The sequence below is a fragment of the Solanum verrucosum genome, unplaced genomic scaffold, assembly GCF_900185275.1.
Source record: "Solanum verrucosum unplaced genomic scaffold, falcon-dt-bn FXZP01000245.1, whole genome shotgun sequence".
Lineage (NCBI taxonomy): Eukaryota > Viridiplantae > Streptophyta > Magnoliopsida > Solanales > Solanaceae > Solanum > Solanum verrucosum.
The window spans coordinates 61,390-78,852 of record NW_026019998.1 but is presented as its reverse complement, the minus strand read 5'-3'; the positions used below and the strand labels follow the sequence as shown (position 1 = coordinate 78,852).

Genomic DNA, 17,463 nt, shown 5'->3' with positions numbered 1-17,463 from the left:
AAAATATTTAAGTACTAAACATGTACTTAGGGGTAGGACTTTTCACCCAGACATCCTCTCAATAGATGTGGTAAAATGGGTTTATGGGCTGCTGAACTTTCAGGGGTGGGGGGACTTATTTTTTTATACTAAGTTGTTGGTACATGAAAAGGAAGTTGTGGAATTCTATACGAACCTAAAGGTACTGGAAGAAAATGTAGTGACCTCTACTATGAAAGGGGTGGAGTTGGTCTTTGATCATATCAGGCTTGGGGAGATTTTACATGTACCCACTTTTGGACTTGTTGAATATGTTTGGCTTAATGATGAGCAGTGTCTTCTCACATCCAATTTTCCCAAGGAAAGGTTACCTCCAAGGCTAGGAAAGTACTGAAAGGTGAGATGGAATCCCTGCATAAATTGTTGTTTGAAATAGTTCATAAGGGCATTTTACCTAGGGGACATAGGCGACATATAGCCTCTTTTCGTGATATGGGAATTGCCCATGCTTTAGAGAGCAAGGAGCCCATCGATTGTCCGTCTCTTATGATCAAACACATGGCTAGAATTGTTGATCCTCAACCTGGTTCTCACCAACTTGCTTATGGAAATCTTCTCACGATAGTGTTCAATGCGTTTATTATACCGTTGGATGAGGGAAGAGCTTTAACTCGTGCAAATATGCTTACTCAGTCCACCCTTGTTGAGTGTGGATTGCTTGCTGAACCTGAGCAGGTTTCTATTGCGTCTCCATGTGCTTCTGGACCTATTACTCGTCTACTTAGGGATCTTTAGATTGCAAGGGAACATTATGAAACTTTACAAGCTGAAAATGCATCCCTGAGTACTGATCTAACTGCATCTAAAGAAGAAGTTGGTCGATTGAAGGATTAGTTGGTACAACAACAGCTTGATAACAACGCTAGTGTAGACCGGGTTCTCCAATTATTTGCGTCTTTTTCCTGTCCTCCAAACCCCAGTTATTCTTCTTCTTGATTTCTACTTTCTGGTCGAGTTTCTTATGCTTTTGGACTGAAGACTTTCTTATGTTGTTTTATGGTTTTTGCCTAGACTGAATATTTTGTGGGGCTCTGTTTGAGCTTAAAATGTTGATGTATTGATGATCCTCTACTTCCTTTGTTCTTCCATGGTTGTTGCTTTTGTTGCATATGTTTACAGATGGCTAATATCATTAGATTGGAGTTATTATTAGTGTGTTTTGTGTGATGTTGCTCTTCATGAGCTCTGAGTTTTGGTTGGCTTGGTTTCATGGTTTAACACTTCTCTCTTCTTTTTGATATGCAAAAAGGGGGAAGTTAGTATTATATATTGGTCGTGTGTACTGTGTGTGCTAACCTTGTATAGGAAACATGAGTAGACGATTTGTCATCATTAAAAAGAGGGAAAATGATAATTTTAGATGTTTTGATGATAGACAACGAATTCAGATTTCAAAAGAAAGAGCCGGGAAGAAAAGACTTAAAAAAGAAGAGGTATTTTCATACGAAAGTCGAGTCAAAGAAGGAAACCATTAACAACGAGAAAGTAGAGTCAAAGAAGGAAACAATAAAAGAAGAAGTAGTGTACGAAAAAAATTTGTACTAAAAGGCAAATCTAAATTTTTTTTGTAATACAACTTTAATTCTTTTCCATATACAAATCGAATATTAGCGATCAGACTTTATAAAAGGAATATAAAGCAGAAAGAAGAAACTCGTCTTTGCATAATCCATAAACGAGAGAGAAAAAGAGAGATAACATACAAAGGCCATTCAAATAGAGAGTTCATAGAAATAGAAGTTAAGAAGTTCTATAGTTAGAATTTCTTTTGTGAGAAGAGTGTTTTGATTCGTACTCAGAGTCATTGTCATAGAGTCGTTACACGAAGTGGGTTTGACTTCCTGTAATAGTTGAGTCATTGAGAAAATTGTAATAAGATGTGGGTTTAGCTTCTTGGAGAGTAGAGTTAGTCGATTATAGTTAATTGAGAGTTTTTGAGTTTATTGATTATCGAGTTGTAATCGTGAATTAATTGTGAAAGAATAAAATAAGGTTTTTCCTTCCTTGAGTGAGGAAGGTTTTCACGAAAAAATATTGTGTTGCTATTAGCGTTCTGTCGTAGGCAAATACACAAGAACCTGGTTCTTGATTTAGGGGTAAGGTTTCTTCAGTTATAATGAGGATTTGTGTAATTATGTCCCTTTATCTTCTTCCCAATCAGGGATAGTAAAAGAAGAAATTTCAAAGAGGAAAAAATGATACTCATAGAGCATAGTGAAGAACTCCTTAGCTTGTAGAGGAAGAATTTTTAGCTTTGTATTACACCAATCTAGGATTCCATATCTTGTTAATCAAATCAACTTGAGATGGAGATTTCCTATATGAGTATTTTTTTTTTTATTTCTTTTTTATGAGTAGCTAAATCCCTAGTTAGGGATGTGTGATAGATAGAGGTGTTAAACCTCGAATGGGTATAGATTAATTAGTGCTAAAATTGATTGTATGACATGATGTATTGTTGTCTTGAATTTTAACCTAAAAATTAGTGGTTGCATACATTGATTGAGCTCTCAAACACCGTTTTGGCTTGAGAAAACAAAATGGAATCGGATAACACTCAATTGTGAGGACTTATTGAACTTACTCTATGAGTTTGAGATAAATCCCTAGTTAGGGGTGTGTGTGCTAGCTGGGGGTGTAAAACCTCCAATGGGTATTGATTAATCGATGCTAAAATTGATTGTATGAATGATCTGGATAATCGGAGTAATTTATTATTCAACGATATGAGCTAGGGATAGTCTATATATTCAAACAATATTTTATGCTTTATTGGAAAGGATCTTGGAGTTCGAGACAATCAAAGGGACCTATGTTTGATAGTTTAATTTGAAAGGATATCACATGTAGCCTAGACCAAGCGCTATCCATGTATCAATTGATTTTGTTGCGATTAATCTTTGCTTATTCGAGTTGAAACCTCAATCGTTATGTACACATCCCTAGTCTTTTCCAAACTTTGTAGATCATATTTGTGTTGAGAAGGCGATTAGTGTAAAGCAAGAAAAATCAAATGTGACTTGGCATAGGTAATACTGAGCTTAGTGCCCGGACATTGCCAAAAAGGTTCGTCTTGTTTGTTGAAGACCCCAAATCATTTCATGGAGGTCTGGAACCATATCATTAGCCTATCCTTTTGTTGTTCGGAATCTTCCAAGATGTCAACGGGTGCATGTTAGATCTTTTAGAAATAGTATATTTTTTAAGGATTCGACACAGGTACGATAACATTTTTAAAGAGTCCGAGCAACCTAAGCCTATCCAACTCCGATGATATGTAATGGTATGTGAGATAATGATCAATCATGATAAATTCAAATTGTAGCTTTTCTCGAAGAATTCAGGATTCCCTCCTAATAATTCTTAACCACGTACATTATAAGAGAATCTTGCAGACAATAATCATCAAGAGTAGGGTGGAATATGTAAAGGAACAGTAAGGGTTAGGTTGTAGAAATATTTCTCTCCCTCATTGAAGGCATATGTTTTTTTTATTACTAGAGGGTCATTTCATTAGAAAAAAATAATGCATGTATTATGCTTATGTATAACTTCTTTGGTATTAAGATATGTATAACTTATATCTGAAAATTCATAATATATTAGTAATAAATAGGGTTTTAATGCATGAATTAACATGATGATTAGTGACACAATAACCTCTCACAACCTTTTCCATACTCTTTTAACCATATTTGTAGAGGGTGTTTTTATAGATAAATATTTGTTTTTTTTTAGAAATTATATAATGCATTTTATTTTTAATACATCAAACCAAACACTGCATAAGCAATTATTCACTTACTATGTTCATTATTCTAGTGTCTTTTGTTCCATTGTTATCATCTAAAAATTCAATGTTAAGATTATTATCATTTGGTCATCTTAATCTGCGTATCCTTGAACCATGTTGACAAAATTCAGTTGTACACAATTTAAGGGTAAACGTGAAGTGCTATCCAGTTATACATAATGAGGGATACTTGCAATTAATTTATATGTTTTCTCATTTTAACTATAGAATAAGGGACTTGAATTAAACAAATTAAAATAGAAAGAAAAGGATTAATTAAAGGTGCAAAGCAAAAATGTTAAGGTGCAAAGATGGTATGCATTTGAAATAACAAAGTAATTATAATCAATAGTAGAGAGAAATAGTAACAATATATATATATATATATATATATATAGGTGCTCGCTCATTCATGAATTTAAAGAGTTATATCTTCTTTATTATACATTTGATGTTGGTTACCCAAGCTCGCTTCGTTTTGGAATTGGTGTCAAGCTCTCTTTGTAAACTGCAATTCTCAAACTTCTGGGAAAACCCTGTAAATAGTTGTATTCCTTCACTTCTTCAGAAGGAAGATCACCTGAAATCAAAACTCCACATTGACTTTGAAGAAACAACACATGATCCCTCCAAATTACTAATGGGGATTCAATTGGATGAGCTCTAATTGAATATTTCTTAACCCATGTTTTATTTATACCGTACTCTTTCATTAACCAAACGTCTGTTGATTCTTTTCCTGGTTGAGGATCATTCCCAGGATCAGGATAACAGACCAATGTTAGAGACTCATTTAAGAGTACAAGGCCATAACACTTCCCATCGAAGTAATCACAACAATCAGGCATCAGTATACTGCGGAAAATCTCACTACTCAAGTCAAAACAAAGAACTACAAATATTGCATCGTCAGTTCCAATCCAATGAATGGCTCCCTTATAAAACACCTCGGAACAAGCATACCAATGCATCTTTGGCATCTGTTGATTAATATTATCTAGATCTCTCCAAGAATCAGTAATCAAATCATAAACATCGACTTTCCACTTTCTAAAATGAAAATCATAGAAAGGAGGATCACCAATAATTTCTGAAACACTAATAACCTTATAATTATTCACAATCCAGTCAAAACCAAACCCGACCCCAGAATTGTCCTGATAGAAACCGAATGGACAAATGTATGTGTTTGGTTCAAGTAGCCTATAATTTCTAGTTGTTGGGTTAAATAGAACAATGAATTCCGAATCCGTCAAAACAATCAAACCATTGCAAGGACCTAATAGTCTATGGAACATACAAGCAAAAGTTGTGGTGAGATATGGTACATCTAGATCTGGAAAAATAGGCTCATGATCAATTTGTTCATCAACATCAGAGAGAAAAGACATGGTACTTTGATATTTGTTGGGTTCTTCTTTGAAGGATCGCTTGAATAGAATGAGTTCATCTTTGGTAGTTGTGGTTCGATTGAGATGAAAATGAATAAAAGTTGATGAGTTTATGAGAGCACACCATGTTTTTGAGACACATTTGAGTCGTAAAAGAGATTTCACTTGAATCCTTGTAAGTATATACATCATTACATCTTCAGGATACATTTTCATAATTTCATCCGCCGTTTTGGATTTTCTCTTCAGCAACTCATTTTATGGAAATTTCCAAATTCCTTTAAATTGGATCCAAAAGCTTATTCCTATTGCATTCAGTGCCATAACTGATTACCCGTCACACTAGCTTTTTTGTGGTTTTGAGAGTTGTTCACATACAAGGTTGTAATAAGTATTAAAAGGAGAGTTTTATTTTATGTGTCATATAATCAATACTACTGGATTTGTTTGTCGCCTTTTGCACGGTTAGAAAGAATCATTTTATGAATTTTAAACAAATTATAAAATATATTGCCCAAGAGAAACAGAGGAAAACAAACAACATCTGAAAACAGTTGTTATAAAATATATCTATCTATCTATCTATACTACCTTAAAAACATAAGGGTAAATCACATAAATATACTATATTAAAGAAATATTTACCATTTATGTCAATATAATTTTTCTAACTAAATATAACAATTTTTTGGAATTAAGAAAATTGTGCATTCGGTTGCCTCTTTCTCTGCCCTTTATTCCTCTTCCTCCGCTTCTTTTTTTTTATTCTTCTTCTTCTTCGTCTCTTTCTCTATCATTATTAGCTTCCTCCTCTTCTGTCTTTTTTTTTTTTTTTTTAAAAAAATCTTCTTCTTTCTCTTTGAAATTCTCATTTAAATAACTATTTTGAAATCAAATTTTGCCCATATTTCATTATTTTACCCAAAAATACTACGAAAAAAGGAATGGAAAGATGAAAATTTGTACAAAATCGTGTTTTCAAGCAGAAATTTCAAATCTCTAAAATTACAGCAACAAGAGTTCACCATTGATGGTCATTATAAAGCTTCAAATTTTGAATTCATTATTTGAATTTTACGAATTTGTGATTAGTTTGGATAGGTTGTTCCTACAAATAATTGAAAATGTTGTTTGAAATTTATATCTCAATTTTAAGAGGGTTTGGTTAAGTTTAAATTGATTTTAGGAGAAATATTAGATTAAAACTCGAAAAGGGTGAAGTTTATGGAACTGTATGACAATTGTATTAAAGTTGTATTAGATATGTTTCATAATTGTATTAAAATTGTATTAAAATCATGAGCAGTACATTTTTAATACATATTACAAACTTCACTCTTTTTTAGTGATATCAACCAAAATAATTTAAGTAACACACCCGTAATACATTTATAATATAGGATGCAATACATTTGTAATACATATTGCAAATGCCGCTCTTTTTCTTAGTGATACAAATCAAAATAATTTATAAGATATATATAATACATGTTTTATTCATGAATAGTACATTTATAATACATATTGCACACTTCACTCCTTTCTTAGTGATACCAACAAGAATAATTTAGGTAACACATTAATAATACCTTAATAAGACTCTCACATTACATTTTAATACATATTGCAACCGTCACTCATTTTCTTAGTGATAAATTAAAATAATTTATAAGACACATATAATATAAGTTTTATTCATAAGGAATCCATTTATAATGCATATTGCAACCATCACACATTTTCTTAGTGATACAAATCAAATAATTTATAAGACACATATAATATAAGTTTTATTCATGAACAATATATTTCTAATACATATTGCAAACTTTACTCTCTTCTTAGTGATACCAACCAAATGATTTACGTAACACACTTATAATACATGCACACTACATTTTTAATACATATTGCAAACATCACTCCTGTTTTTAGTGATACAAACCAAAACAATTTATAAGATACATATAATACATGTTTTATTCATGAATAATACAAGTTTAATTCAGTCTATAGATTATTGTCTTGTCTTTCGTTAGTAATGTTTTTTATTCATTCTTAATTTTCTCTTCTAATTCTAATACACTTTTAATGTAAATTTAATTCATTTTGTAGTTAATTATTTGTTACTATTAGATTACTTGTTTAATTCATTATTGATATAAGTTTAATTCACTCTATAGGTCATTGTCTCGTGTTTCATTAGTTACATTTTTTATCCATGCTTAATTCTCTCTTCTAATTCAACTTTAATATTTGTGTAATACGCTTTTAATACAAGTTAATTCATTTTACATTTTATTAATTGATTTGTTATGATTGAATTACTTGCTTAATTCATTATTGATACAAGTTTTATTCAGTTTACAAATCACAGAATGCTCTTTCATTTGCAACATTTTGCATGCGTGTTTAATTCACTTCTAATTCAACTTTAATATGTGTGTAATAATTTTTAATTCAAGGTTAATTCATTTGGCAGTTTATTATGTTTCTTCATTTGTTACGATTAGATTACTTTCTGCTCTTTCGTTTGCGATTAGTTTGGATAGGTTGTTCCTATGAATAATTGAAAATATCATTTGAAGTTTATATCTCAACTTCAAGATGGTTTGGTTAAATTTAAAATTGATTTTAGGAGAAATATTAGATTGAAGCTCGAAAAGGATGAAGTTTACGGAACTATATCGTGTTTGTATTAAAGTTGTATTAGATATGTTTCATAATTGTATTAAAATTGTATTAAAATCATGAATAATACATCCTACATTTATAATACATATTGCAAATTTCACTCCCTTTTTAATGATATCAACTAAAGTAATTTAGGTAACACACTTATAATACATGCACAATACATTTTTAATACATATTGCAAACATCACTCACGTCCTTAGTGATACAAACCAAAAATAATATACAAGACACATATAATACATGTTTCATTCATGAATAATATAAGTTTAATTCAGTTTATAGATCATTGTCTTGTCTTTCATTAGTTACATTTTTCATTCATTCTTGATTCTCTCTTCTAATTCAACTTTAATATTGTGTAATACAATTTTCATGAAAATTTAATTTATTTTGCAGTTTTTTGGTTGATTTGTTACTATTAGATTACTTGTTTAATTCATTATTGATACAAGTTTAATTCACTCTATAGACCATTGTCCGGTCTTTCATTAGTTACGTTTTTTATTCATGCTTAATTCTATTTTCTAATTCAATTTTAATATTAGTGTAATACACTTTTAATACAAGTTTAATTCATTTTGCAATTTATTGGTTGATTTGTTACGATTTGATTACTTGTTTAATTCATTATTGATACAAGTTTTATTCAGTTTACAGATCATAGAATACTCTTTCGTTTGCTATATTTTGCATTCATGTTTAATTCTCATCTAATTCAACTTTAATATGTGTGTAATACATTTTAATTCAAGTTTAGTTCATTTTGCAGTTTATTATATCTCTTCATTTGTTACGATTAGATTACTTGTCTAATTAATTATTGATATGAATTATTGACTATTATACGAAAGAAAGTAGAGAGAGAAAGAAAGGGAGAAAGAACAATAGAAAGAGAGGGAGAAAGAGTAGCATAAAGAAAGAAAGGAGAAACAACAATGTATCGAAAGAAAGAAATGGAGAAAGAACAACGTACAAAAAGAACAAAGAAATGGAGAAAGAATAATAGACAGAAAGAAAGAAAGAAAGGGATAAAGAGCGAGAAATTTTAAAAAGGCAGGAGAGAAAAAGAAGAAAGAGGCGAGAGAGAAAGATAAATATAATAAAATATTGTTAGATATTGCTATAAATGGTAATAATTAAAGAGTATATTTAAAATAAGTAATTATTTTTTAAAAGGAATTCACTCAAGTAATTAATCCAAAACATAAACTCCCAAACTTCAATGTTGAATTGCTATAATACCCCCAAATAAAAATACTCAAATGATTTTATATATTTATTTAATTAATTGTATTACATTAAAAGTAGATACCTTTTCAAATTAAAGAGTTGTGACTTTTCCAATGAGTTGTTACTTTTCCGAAGGTTGTGACTTTTTTGAGAAGTTGTGACATTTCCGATGTGTTGTGACTTTTTCGAAGGATTGTGTATTTTCCAAAGGATTGTGTCTTTTCCGATGAGTTGTTACTTTCTCAAAGGGTTATGACTTTTCCGATGAGCAGTGAATTTTTCGAAAGATTGTGACTTTCTTAATAGGGAACTGATTCATACTACTATTTCTTAGCTATAAATAGAGGGTGTTTCCTCTTACTTTTAATCTATGATTTTTAAAGTTTTCTACTCTTCTTCTTCTTCTTAAAAATTCTCAAATGTTATTTGCAACAATTGATTAAGGTAAAAATTCAATGAAATTTGAGGTACCACATATAAGAAAGAGTTGGTGAACAAATTGTAAAAAATCATTCATCAATTCGCATTCATAATTTCCTATTACCATTTTCATCACATACATATTTCAATATTATTTATATCATTTTAGAATATTTATACTGTTTTAATTTACCTACATATTTTATGTATTAAAAAACACTTATTTACTACAAATAGTCACAACAATTTCAACCTTCATGTTTCTTTAGTCATTAATCACAACCATTTACTTCTTATTAATTCTCAATCGGTTGATATGGTTCGCCGAAGTTCATAGCATGAAAATTTAGGTATTTTCTTTCTATTAAATAAGAAAAAAAAGAATCGAGAAATGTGCAATTAAGAGTGCTTTGCTTCACACAAAAAACTTCTACATATAGTGCGCCAAAGTATTCATCTCTCTTTTTTTTTTTTTTTTTCTTCAATTAATTTCTTTTATGTTTTCACTAGAGAAAGAATTTTATAATTAGTATTCATATAACGAGTGAATAGTGACGAATACTCACATTGTGGATTATTTTTTCTAATAAAATTAATAGATCATGTTGTGGTAGAGACAATAATAATAAAAAAATGTTAACACCTAATTTTTACTGAACTTAAAGATTTAGACCATTTTTAATACTTAGATATTATTATAGGTTTATATTCAAAATGAAAAAAAATATCTGAAAATTACAACAAATTATATGATTTACTTATGTTTAAATTTTAATAATAAAGTTTGTGAATTTAATGTGTATATATATATATATATATTTATCCTTCAACTTTTACCAGCCTAAAATAATAATATTTATTATGAAAAAAAAGAAAAGAAACGAAAAAAAAAAGAGTCCTAAAAATTGCAAATTACCTTACCCTTACCCTTTATCCTAATTACCCCAACTTCCATATCTTATTTCTCCTAAAAACTCTCCTCCCATTTTGTTCATTATTTTATTATTTATTTATTTATTTATTTTATGTTTTTCTTTTTTCCTCACAAATAGCACGATTTTTTCTAAAAAAAATAAAAATTCCATCACACGATTTTTATTTTATGTTTTTCTCTTTCTCTCTTTCTTTCCTTTTTTCCCGTTTGTTTCTTGTTTTATTATTATTATTATTATTATTATTATTATTATTATTATTATTATTATTATTATCATTATTATTATTATTATTATTATTTATTTCTTTTATTTTCTTCCTTTATCTCACCCTAAAAATTCTCAACTAAATCTTCAACTAAATTCCATTCCCCACTCTCTCACATTCTTTTTAATTAAAACCATATTCACACCCAAAACTATAATAAAAACACACGCTCAGTAAAGTATTAAAAGCACAGATACATAGAAAACTATAGATACACAGAGTGAATAGACGAAAAAGACAGAAAATATAGAAGATAGAGAGAAAAGACAGAAGCAAATAGTGAGTTGTCTTTTGTGAATTAAGTCTAGAGTTCGGGGTTTTGTTCACGATTTCGAATTCGTGGCTCTTTAAAGTTAATATGTTTAACTTTGGAAATCAGTAGATCATAGCAGTTGTTTTGTGGTGAATCAATTTTCACGACAAGGTAACTCTAATTCTCGCATGATTTAAGTAGAATGCTTGTACGAAATTTGATTCCAATAATATGAAGTTTTCAAATCGCATGTTATTATTATGTAATATTAGTTTGTGATGTATGTTGTGAATTATTTTGAGAATTTACGAATGCTTAGGAAAACGTAGCCGAAGACTCTTCTTGCTAAGAGATAAAAAAATAAAAAATAATAAAAGATGTATCATACTTTTTTAAAAATTATTATTATCTTATGCTCTTTAGATGCAATTTTTATTGAAATTGATTTCGTGATACTTAATTTTGAATAGGTAATGTTTCTTGATGCTTAGTTTTCACTTAAGGAAATTTTGTTGAAATTATTTGTAGACGGATTAGATTAGGATATAAACTAAAGTTTAAGTGATTAGTGATTTACAAAAGTTATGTAGAATATGTTTTAGTCTTTTTTTATATATTATTTTGATAAAAAAATAGTTTGCCTTTAGAAATTAGCGTAAGATGATTATCGCTTAAATTCAGATTGTTAGGATACTTATAATTAAAGAGGAGATATAAATTTTATTTAGAGATTCATGATCGAAAAAAAATAAAGAGGAAGATTGATAAAAACAAACAAGAAAAACATAAAACGAAAAAAAAAAATAAAGAAGAAGGAAACAGAACATAAATGCAAAAAAAATGATAAAGAAAAAAAAGAGAGTAACAGAACGTTTTAAAAGAAAGTTAAAAAAAAAATTATACAAAAAAAAAAAAGGAAAATCAAAACCTGCAAAAATAAAAACAAAGAAAATAATAAAAGGGTAAAAAAATAACGTGCGAAACAAAAAATGAAAGAAGGGAAAGTTAATTAATTATAAAATTTAAGGAGAGAGAGAAACAAAAATTTTAAAAAAAATATACAAAAGATTATTAAAAAAGACGTGCAGCATGAAAAAGAAAAAATATTAAAATTTTCTTTCAAAAACTAATCATAAATTCCATAAAATTTCTTCTCTTATTTTTAATCTAACTTAAAAAGAGCAATTCTAAAATTACCCAAACACTAAAAATATCATTAATACATAAATCCTAACAATTAGATACCTATATATATTCTATCCATAACAACATAAATTTTAAAAAAATAATACAAATACACACAAAAAAAAGGAAAAAGAAAATTCGGGTGTTTCAAGTTTCAAATTCGTAAAGGTCTGTTTTTAAACTTTATTCTATTTTTGCTTGAGAAAATTTATGTGCTTATACGTATTTTTATTAATGGACAAACTAATAAATAACATAGTTTTAAATATGTTTAAAATAAATCAAAGGATGAGAGTAAATAACACTTTTATTATTAAGCTAATAATATAATATCCAAAAATTAATTTAAGTCATATATAGTCAATAAAGCGAACGTGCTAGAACCACGGGACTCGAGGGGTGCCTAATACCTTCCCCTCAGTCAACATAATTTCTTACCCAAATTTCTAGTACGCAGACCAATAAAATAAAGAGTCAAATTTCCTTTTGATTAGAAATTTAAATAAGGTAACTTGGAACACCAAACTCAATTTCAAGTGGAGACTCTAAATAATAAAATAATCTCTTTTTAAAGTGTCACTTTAATTGGAAAAACTCTTTTCCAAAACATTCGTTTGAGGAAAAATAAGGGTGTGACAGATGACGACTCCGCTGGGGATTAATCAGAATTCGAGCGTATAAATATTGACTTATGTATGACTTTTATTTATTTGTTTATTTATGTTTTTGGATATTGAATTTGTTGGTTTAATGTGCTAATTGTCTACTTATAGATATTATTTGAACTACATATAAATTTTCGTTTCTTGCACACCCCTTGAGTCTTCAATAATATCATTATGGAAATTGCGATCGCGCACCCACTTCTGCCAAGATAGCTAGGGAGCATCCATGCACAAAGTCGGCAAAGCCCTGCTACTGATATGTTGATACTCCCTAACTTGAGTTGTCTACTCCTTTTACAATCAGTCTAGATACCTTTCTCCACAAGTAAATCTTAATAGAACTGAAAATAAAAATAATAACCTTAGTAAGTTCTGCTTTATCTGCATCTTGTGCATTTAACTTAGCGAGAACTTGGCATCAGGTAGGGTCAGTCTAGGATATATATCCCTCTTTTATTTGATTAATTAGATCATTTATATGTGCTATGTGAAAATGCATTTAGAAGGTCTTCGAAAATTTGTCAATATTAGGGTGATTAGTGAAATAAGTAAAAGATTTATCTCTCGAGTTTTATATAAAGATAGGGATAAAATACAAAAAATATTTCTACTTTTAGAAATTACTATACATTTCTTAAACACGAAATAAAAAGATTGTTCACTACTCAACCAAAATTCCAAAAACAATTCTTTTTTTTTAACATTTTATAAAATAAATAAAAATAAAAAATATCACGACCCAGACCATCGTGAATGACACCCACACTAACCCTCCAGTGGGAGAACCAAAACTACAACCCAACTAATCAACTTAACCAAAGTAATACACATTTAAAGGTACGGAAGCAAGTTTAAATGAAAATAAAAATGGAGTCCCCATAAACTCCAAAGGTTTAAACAAATAACTAACCAAACTAATGTGGAAATTCAACCCCTAGAACCTTAAAGTCATTGTACCAAAAATCTACTAACGACAAGTCTAAGAACAAGGGGTACATCCCCTAAACTAAACAACACCTTTAAGAAATAGTCTGATTCCGAAAAGAGTGGACTTAAACAAGAAAGATCCATGGCAACCTGAAAGAACTGGTTCACCCTTGAATCTGGTCACGCTCAATAGTCACCTAGCTGAGGTCTATCAATAGTCACCTGAAGATGTCATGTACTCAACAAACAAAGAGCAAGTGTCGTATCAGTACACAACCACAACGTACTGGTAGGATCACGTGGCTATCTCAATAAGTGAAACACATGCAAGTAACCACAACATTATAAAACAGGCATATATCAAACATATACAATATTAGTCATCTTTTCAAGATTAATGTAGCATCACACATTCTAAATAATATACATTGGTTATCAATTTAGAGCAACATACAGTCTTCTAATATCAATCATCATTAGATATGAACGTAATCATCACAAGTAGATACACAATATAATTCAATGGTCCTCTCACGGAATCCAAGTCAATGGTCTTCTCATGGAACCCACACCCAAATTGTTAGCATACCGGAACGTGGTACCCGATCCAATGTTTATGTCGGAACGTGACAACCGATCCCATATTTATGTCAGAACGTGGCAATCAATCCCATATTTATGTCGGAATGTGGCAACCGATCTCATATTTATGTCGAAATGTGGCAATCGATCCCATATTTATGTCGGAATGTGGCAACCAATCCCAGTTAGTGTGTCGGATCGTGACACCCACCCATTCAACAAACCACAATCACAATCACAATGTATATTCTCACAATCATACAACAAAAGGTTATTCATGGCTTACAATTATTCAATTATCCTCATTTATGATTAAGGTGATCAATATTGCAACCTTCGCATACATACATGCATTATAATGAAGCAATTACAAACATATATCACACCAACATGAAATCACAACTATCACCTACCTCGAATCCAAGCTTGAAACCCCTAAGGCACTTGAATCTTCCCTTTTCAGATTCTTTCCACTTGTTCTAGGTCTACAAAAAACAATTTATACGCAAGGATAACAATCAAAGGTCTAATTATCCGGATTATAACAAACCCAATAACCTTAGACCAAACCCTTGATCCACATACCCATATTAGGGAATTTTGCACCATAAATTCTAGATCAAAAATCTCCTCCATCGATAATTACTCATGAATTTACATTCTACGAATCAAAACATGGATTTGGGTAGTAAAATCCTTACCATTAGCCTCAAGAATGGTGAAAAACGTTCAAGAACTCTCCTGGGGTCGTCTCCTAGGTCTCAAAGTCAAAAAGTGCAGAATAGAACGTTTTTGGGGTTTATTTACAACCTTAAGTCGCGTCTAACCCGCCACAGTGGTCCTCACCCCGCTACAACGGTCCCGCCAGAGCGACCAAAACCAGCGCCAAAGCGGCTTGCACGAAACAATGAGCTATTTTAATAATTCCAAGACCCCCATTCACAACGCACCTTTGACCAACGACGCTCAAAAAAATATCGTTCACGCTAAGATCGATTCCGGGAGTTTTACTTGCATGAATTCAATTTCGTAAAGTCGTACGAGTTCCTTATTGACTTATCTAACTATTCATGTAATCAAACTCATAATTAGATCACCCGATTGTTACCACATTTTCCTACACCTTAATGACTCCGATTCGTCCAAATCTGGACTAGGTTGGGAAATTTCAAGTTACTACGAAAAAGTTTTCTGTCCCCAATTTTTTCCCCATTGACTTTTCCCTAATGGTGGAATCAGGTCGTTACAATAGATACCAATTTACTCATCACTATTCACAGAGTGATCAACTAGGAAAGACTGGCTAAAGTAAGAGTAGAGTAGTATCTGAATCGTTGAATTACCGGGGATACTTGTCTCCCATGCCCATCTTACTGAATCTCATTACCCCAAACCAACCAATTGAATACCTACACATCCTCCCTTACAATGCCTCAATGAAGTCATCTAAGTGATAAATATTGTTGTATGTAAACTTAACTAACAACAAAAATGATTCCCAACAACCACAAAAGTTGATCATACACGTCTACAACATGTTATCAAGGACCTCGACACAATCATCCGGACAAATCCTTTAGCACTTAAGCATGATAAAATTCCAAGTCAATACTCGCTACAAATAGAAGTGAACATAAACCATCCAACACACAATCATAATAGCCAAACAATCATAGTTCTTATCAACATCTCTATCTCACAACTCAAACTCCCATGAGCTCAAGTTAGAAAAGTTTAGTCTTTAGAAACCAGATACTCATCGAGGGATATGTCCAAGCATACAAACACTCCAACATCACTATCAAAATGCTAGATTTCGTTATTGTAGAACAGTAGAATTGGACAAAATGATCCCCACATTCAACCACACATAATCGCTATATAACCTCGACGACAAGATGAAAATAAAGATGGTCGGACAACCATAAATACGCAAGGTAGCTATTATATAATTTCTCATAAGCAAGGTGGTACATGTAGAACCACTAAAATACTTTAACAACTCCAAGACAACACCAATTATGTCATTTGAAATAATCAAATCTTCCCAATCTTCCCACTCAACCAAGAGAGCGTCGCAGGATTTGGTACCCCTGATCCACCACTAGGGATCCACCCACAAAAGTGAAAACACACGAGAGCATAGCTAGTGAATCACACTCACAATACTAACAACCATCATAAGCACTCCGACCATTTAACTTATTATAACCCAACACTTTTAAATGAAAACCTTTCTTAGGTATTTAACAATCAACAACAATGAACTTTATGACTCAACCCAGGTGTAAGTCCATTCACATGCTCTATACATGATACAATTAATCATTCCTCACCTTACACATTCATACCTTGACAAAATATATCACCACGAATGTAGACTTTCAATGAAAAAATATGAATGGTAAACTCAATCATATAACACAATTCCCTTATCTATCAACATTAGCTTATACCTTGAAGATTTTTATGAAATCCTGAATCTTCGCTTATCATTGATCGCATCTCCATTGATCTTACAATATCATTTGCTAAAATTCAATCGTACTCGTTACTAAACTCAAAACAAAAACAAAGCACTTATCATCACACTCGAGCTAATGTTTGTACACTCCTTTCTCAAGTCTTTTCCAATAGTTTTTAACCAATTTGAAGGACTTGTGACACTAGTACCATAGCCATAACATACAAATGAAATCACACATCTCTAAACTCAATTATCTACCCCTCTAAAGATATCTCTTCAACCTTTGCAATTAAATAAAATATTCTTACTTTCGCCTCTCTCTAAAGGTTGTACGACATCCGCCTATTTTTCTTCATTACGACTCTAGCTCTTTTAAATTCGATTCGAGCGATGTCCCACCATCTCTTAAAACTTTCAATACAACAACGTTACTCACCAAATATTAGAAAACCCCAACATTAGATACTCACAAGTCATAATTACTACACCAAATTTGGTTAGCCATAATCTTATTATATAGTTGCATCCCGTCACAATCTACCATGAACTTTTATTACCATTATGCTCAGTCAGCCCTAACTATCGCTATAAGTCAACATTTTCATCAACATAAC

At 30.8% G+C, this 17,463-nt stretch overlaps 1 protein-coding gene across 1 annotated transcript; it reads right to left on the bottom strand.

Moving 5' to 3' along the window:
* Nucleotides 1-4,290: 4,290 nt before the first annotated feature.
* LOC125819384 (F-box protein CPR1-like) lies at nt 4,291-5,439 on the bottom strand. Its single transcript, XM_049498824.1, has one exon. It carries the CDS (start codon nt 5,437-5,439, stop codon nt 4,291-4,293), a length of 1,149 nt encoding a protein of 382 aa, XP_049354781.1.
* Between the last annotated feature and the right edge of the window lie 12,024 nt (nt 5,440-17,463).